General features: G+C 35.3%; 1 protein-coding gene across 1 annotated transcript in view; it reads left to right on the top strand.

Moving 5' to 3' along the window:
- The first annotated feature begins 1,034 nt into the window (after positions 1-1,034).
- The window catches only part of LOC103517708, a 14,703-nt gene continuing 8,793 nt past the window's right edge, over positions 1,035-6,944 (top strand). The window contains exons 1-2 of the mRNA XM_026829706.1: positions 1,035-1,119; positions 2,073-2,300. Coding sequence (XP_026685507.1) covers positions 1,035-1,119; positions 2,073-2,300 — 313 coding nt within the window. The remainder of the gene's footprint in view (positions 1,120-2,072; positions 2,301-6,944) is intronic.

The following is a 6,944-nucleotide window of genomic DNA, read 5'->3' as shown; positions in this document are numbered from 1 at the left end:
AATATTAAAAAAAAAAAAAATAAATAAATAAAAAAGTAAAATAAAAAAATAACCCCCACCTCTCTTCACCTACAAATGTGATGGCATTTCAAAACGTGACCAGAATTTTCCTACGTGCTTTCCCACGTACGTGTTTTCTACGTGCTACGTGTTTTCTACGTGTGCTAGTTGTCTTCTCGTCTCAACAGACTGGCTGGGGAATCAAAGGATATTACATTAGGGGGGAAAAATAGATAGGGATCACCTCTTTTCTAACTATATTCTTTTTTTCCTTTTCCTTTTTCCTCTTTGTTTTCGTCGTCTTCTTCTTCTTCTTCTTCTTCTTCTTCTTCTTCTTCTTCTTCTTCCTCTTCTTCTTCTTATTCTCCTCGACTCTTCTTCTTCTTTTCTTTCTTTGTAGGTAGTACCTACTTAAAGAATAAAAATAAAAATAAATGTAAAAAATTTTTAAAAAAAAAAAAAAAAAAAAAAAAAAAAAAAAACTACCTATAATTTGTCAGACAAAACCGTGAGAGAGTTAAGTATGGTAAAACAAACATACAAATTAAAGGCAAAACGGTCGAGTTAATAGGTAAAATTGACGATTTAAAACGTAAAATCGTTGAGTTAAAACTCGCAACCATAAAATTGTAGATTTAAATCATAAAATCCTCGAGTTCATTCATTAACAAAAAGTAAAAAATAGAATGGAATGACTACAATACATTCTGATATTGAGTGATGGACGTGGTAACATTTTGCATTGATATAAAATTATAAATGATATTTAACCTGTCAATAGAAATCTCTAATGATAACCATATATCATAGCTTGATAACTTTATTTATGTGAGGTTCGAGTGCATCAAATCCTTTTTCCATTAATAATATATAATAATAATAATATTGAAGTTTATTTTATATCACACATTAACAATAAAATGTTCTTTTGGAATAAATCCCTTAATCATCAGGTTTTGTCTATATTTTTCTGTTTTCTTCACTGCAATTTCACTGCATTTCACTGCAATCTATGTTTATAATAAAGTGTGTCTATGGGTGGATGTGCTATTTTTACTACGAGTATACTTAATATCGTATCTAGCATCACGGTTGCTGCTTTGCTTGCTTGTCATACAGGTATGTTGAATTTGGGAGTCAAGGTTAACAAAAGAAAATCCTATTTTCATCCCAAATTTCTATAAATCTACAGGTAGGTAATAGGTATGAATATCTTGACCCCGCCGGGAATCGAACCCGGGTCTCCCGCGTGCAAGGCGAGCGCAGTGACCACTACGCCATGGGAGCTGACTTAAAGAAAAGTATTGATGATCTTTAGATACCCCTTCATCTATTTCCTCCTTCTTTTTTTATTTTTAGATTTCTTTTGAAGTTTTGATCCATCTTCGTAAATTTCATTTCTGCAGATTTTTTTCCTGCTCTTCATTCTTGTTGCGTGGGTAGTTAAGTTTTTTCTATCCTTACAGAATATGATATAGAGAGGGTGGGTGTGAGTGGTTATACAGGATCATTCACACCCTGACTTGTATCGTGACATCATAACTGTTTGAACTGTTTCATTAGAACGGGCGGTAGAAATTGAATTTTCGAACTTTTAATCAACGTAGTGCCAGCCTGCCAGCCTAGTTAGCTTAGTTGGTAGTGCGGCAGCCTTGTAAGCGCTAGACCGCGGGTTCGATTCCCGCATCTACTTGCCAGCCTGGTTAGCTTAGTTGGTAGTGCGTCTGCCTTGTATGCGCGGGTTCGATTTCCGCCCGGGGCGGATTTTATCCTGATGGGATAATGTTCGTTCTCGGAACGGCTGGCTTTTTCCTATCCTGTCTTCCTTCTCTCTTCGATTTCGGGACGATAAGACCATAGCAGTTACAGTTCCCTCTGTCAAACCTCTTAAAATTAAAATAATCAACGTAGTACGTGGTTTCCTATCCTGTCTTCCTTCTCTCTTCGATTTCGGGACGATAAGACCAAAGCAGTTACAGTTCCCTCTGTCAAACCTCTTAAAATTAAAATAATCAACGTAGTAGGTACGTGGTTGGTAAAAACTCCTGTCAACTGTTCCTTTTTGTTTCCAGAGAGGGATGTGGAAGGAGAGGACCGGATCATCGCCAAGTTGGCCCAAATCATACGGGACATGAAACTCAAGTATGCCCCTCAGGCCCGCACCCCACCGCCCCCTGCCCCTCATCCTGCCTTCGTTCCTGACTTCACATATCATTTCCCTCAGATCGATGTCGGCTCCATCGACTTTTCCGCCATTCCCTTCGCGGTCCGACCAAACGAGCCCCAGTATTATCAAACAGGTAAGATATACTTTTACTTTCCTTATCCTATAGGAAGGAAAGTAATGTAATCGTTTTCGATGGTCAGTTTTTAGTGTCAAAACACGTTTTGAGGTCCCTAGAGCCTAAATCCAAAGTTTCAGCCATTGGTCTGTGTGTGTCTGTCTGTAAACAAAATATCTCGAGAACGGTATAAGAGCTAGAGACTTGAAATTTGGTATGTAGATGTCAAATGTGACAAGGATGCGACACGAAACTTTTGGTTAAGACCGGTGCAACGGTTGGTGGCATTTTACCGCTTTTTGGCGGTTTTCGGTGTAATTTAACAATATCTCGGGAACGGTAATAAGCTAGAGACTTGAAATTCGGTATGTAGCTTATAAATGTGACAAGGATGCAACACATACACATTTGGTTAAGAGAGGTGCTGCGGTTGGTGGTATTTTGACCGCTTTTTGGTGGTTTTCGACCGTTTTTTGGCGGTTTTCAGCTTTACCGACTAAACGGTTAGAGATATTGTAAAAGTTTGGTTATAAGAACAAGAACACCCAAAATAAGCATCATTCAATAGGATGAGGAAAGTCGTGTGATGTTCACACCAGATTTTTTTAGAAGTCGAACCCGCGACCTATAGCGCTTACAAGGTATAGGAGAGCTACTCTCCAAGCTACCTAAGCTGCCAGAGCAAAAGATGCCAAAAGGTGAAATTTTCGCCTAGGGCAACCTCTACCATTCAACAGGCAATCTAACACGTCTCACTCTGAACTTGTTTTTTTTTTTTTTAAGAGGTTTGACAGAGGGAACTGTAACTGCTATGGTCTTATCGTCAGTGGCGTAGCGTCCATGTAGGGCGTGTATGGCGGCCATACACTCAAAAATTCCACTCAAACAGCCTTAAATATTGACTTTAAATAATTATTGTATTCTTATTTGATAGATATTGTGATAGAAATTAGTGTCCGCCCTACACTTGGAGTTAGACCACGCTACGCCACTGCTTATCGTCCCGAAATCGAAGAGAGAAGGAAGACAGGATAGGAGAAAGCCAGCCGTTTCGAGAACGAATATTATCCCATCAGGATAAAATCCGCCCTGGGCGGGAATCGAACCCGTGGCCTAGCGCTTACAAGGCAGACGCACTACCAACTAAGCTAACTAGGCTGGCCATCTGAACTTTTTTTGCAACTAAGTAAACTAGGTAGGTAATCGTAAGTACCTACTTAGGCACTTCGAAAATAAAAACAAAATAAATAGTTACCTACCTACTGTTGACATTCAAGATAAACAAGGGTCATAAAATTCCCATCAATGTAGGTACATATGTAGATATAATATGTACATAAAATACATAAATACCTACATGAAGATAGGTATAGGTATACGTAATAAGTACCTAGGTATCAGGGCCGTATCCCGGATTTTACCGAGAGCGGGGGGCAGTCATGTACCCGGGGAAGGAGGGGGGTGGATGCTCCAAATTTTCGGAGTCCACCCGATAGTAAAGAAGGAAACATGAAGCCCCCATAAATAAACCCCTGCTAGGTATAGGTACCTACGTACCTATAATACCTATAGGTGTACCTACATGAACATAGGTATAGGTATTCGTACCTACAACACCTAGGTACCTACACGTACCTAGATAAGATTGAGTGAGGTATGAATGCAAGCTTGAGAGTATGTGGAACACTTGTCAGGTGTTTTCCGCAGGTAATTGTCGAGCAATAACAACAATGTAGGTATAGGTAGGTACATAAGTAAAAATATGTAGGTACACTGAAAAAAAAAATTTCCAAGTCAGTATTGTTAGGCGCAAAAATAACTGGATATAGTTGTATCACCTTAAATATGCGTGAAACATACTGAAACATAAAGACCTGAAACTTGTAACGTTGATATGTGGATTGTTAAGTGCACTTTCAAAGGGATATAGATGTGCCTAAAGGATTTCATTATGTTATAATGGGATTTATTTGATACATTAATATTGTCAAGATATGAGTGTCGTACGCATACGGAAGACCTATTTGTTACAAAATGCTTCTGAAACATATTGTTTATACATCTATAAGAAATGTTGATGTATTGAGGATATTGTTGCAATATAATGCTATCACAATAACTGTTTCTAGAAATGACGTCATCAATTAAAATATGAACCCTCAAAAGGAAAAACTGAACCATATATGATTGTAACATAATGCTATCACGATAACTGTTTCTAGAAATGACGTCATCAATTGAAAATGTGAACTCTCAAAAGGAAAAACAGAAGCATATGATTGAAACATATTGCAATCATGATAACTGTTTCTAGAAATGACGTCATCAATTGAAAATGTGAACTCTCAAAAGGAAAAACAGAAGCATATGATTGAAACATATTGCAATCATGATAACTGTTTCTAGAAATGACGTCATCAATTGAAAATGTGAACTCTCAAAAGGAAAAACTGAAGCATATGATTGCAACATATTGCAATCATGATAACTGTTTCTAGAAATGACGTCATCAATTGAAAATGTGAACTCTCAAAAGGAAAAACTGAAGCATATGATTGCAACATATTGCAATCATGATAACTGTTTCTAGAAATGACGTCATCAATTAAAATATGAACCCTCAAAAGGAAAAACTGAACCATATGATTGTAACATAATGCTATCACGATAACTGTTTCTAGAAATGACGTCATCAATTGAAAATGTGAACTCTCAAAAGGAAAAACTGAAGCATATGATTGCAACATATTGCAATCATGATAACTGAGAATTTAGATCTAGAGATTGATGATTTAGCATAAATTTAGTAGTATATTAATCAAGAAACGACATTTGTGTCAGACATTTACATAATTAAAATTCCTTTCTATCACGATAGCTAACCAAATTTGGTAGTCGAAATTCTTATGCTATAAGATAATTATCAAGTGTCTCAAGATATCAAGTATCAAGATTATCAAGATGATTATCAAGCTATTAGATAAGAAACTAATGATTATCAAGATTATTTGACTTATGTGACTTTGTATTTGTAGCGAAAGTAACGTTTGTGATGAAACTATATATTCCTTTTGCTATAAGATGATTATCAAGTTCATTTGACTGATAAAATGATTCCTCTTGTGGTACAAATAAAATAATATCCTTATTGATGTTGCAATAGTACCTCTGACTTGAGACAAAGATATTCCCATTGTTACAAGAATTATTTATGCAGTACAGTGACTTTGTATTTGTAGCGAAAGTAACGTTTGTGATGAAACTATATTCCTTTCGCTATAAGATGATTATCGAGATAATTTGACTGATAAAAGGATTCCTCTTGTGGTACAAATAAAATAATATCCTTATTCATGTTGCAATAGTACCTCTGACTTGAGACAAAGATATTCCCATTGTTACAAGAATTATTTATGCAGTACAGTGACTTTATATTTGTAGCGAAAGTAACGTTTGTGATGAAACTATATTCCTTTCGCTATAAGATGATTATCGAGATAATTTGACTGATAAAAGGATTCCTCTTGTGGTACAAATAAAATAATATCCTTATTCATGTTGCAATAGTACCTCTGACTTGAGACAAAGATATTCCCATTGTTACAAGAATTATTTATGCAGCACAGTGAAATTATATTTGCAGCAAAAATTCACGTCAGTGATCCAACAATATTCCTTTTGAGACATAAGTTTGTCCAATTAACTTATCCCTGATATTTTCGGAATTTATTCATATAAGTTCATAGTCAAATCAGTTTGCAACTGTGATTCGTAGTAGACGGAATTATTATTATTATTATTATTATTTTTTATATATATCCTATATAAATAAAATATTGGAGTGACAATAATAGTAATAAAACAGTGACAATAATAAATTAATTCAATAGTGACAATAATAAATAGGTATTTCATTTTGAATAATAAATAGGTGTGTAATGGTGTTAATACCTAACTACTTACATCTAGCATCATGAACACAAGACCAGAGAGTTTGCTAGAGTACCTAGTATGTTTAGAAATATCAGAGGAGAAAAATAAAAACTGTTCGAAGGTAAGGATTTCCCCCCCTCATTTTTCAAGTTCTTTGATGTTTTTTGTTCTTTTTAAGGATCTTGAGAGAAAAAAAAAAAAAAAAAAAAATAAAAAATAAAGGTCATCCCTGAACAAGGGAAATGATCATCAGCTGCTGGTCAGACCGAGGCGTAGGCCACAGATGGGAGTTTAAATGTTGGTTGGATCTGCGATTACTCAGTGGTTATTATGGTGAGTGGTATCGTATGTATTATTAATTATTATTATTATATATTTTAAATTAAAATCAACCAATCAGATTGCTTCATCCAAATGTTGGTGAGGACAACTCAGTACCACTTGAATCAAGTTGCAACCCTTGGGGAACATGTACAAGTGCAATGAAACGAAGCAAGAGGAATTTATATTATAAGAATATAAAGACTGTAATAGCATGTATACCCACAAATTTGTTGAGAGGCATTATTTTACCAGAAAGAGTAAGCTGCATATAGTTTGTTTTTGTTTGGCTTTTTTTTTTTTTTTTAAATAAAATTAATTATGGAATAGAGTACACAATATGAGAGATCTAAATGAAATAGATACAAAAGTCATGCTGATTGGTGCTTAGTCTAATCAGTAAAGATG

This window comes from Diaphorina citri, unplaced genomic scaffold, assembly GCF_000475195.1.
Source record: "Diaphorina citri unplaced genomic scaffold, Diaci psyllid genome assembly version 1.1 scaffold1934, whole genome shotgun sequence".
NCBI lineage: Eukaryota > Metazoa > Arthropoda > Insecta > Hemiptera > Psyllidae > Diaphorina > Diaphorina citri.
Note: the sequence above shows the minus strand (reverse complement) of the source record. Positions and strands in the feature narration are given on the sequence as shown.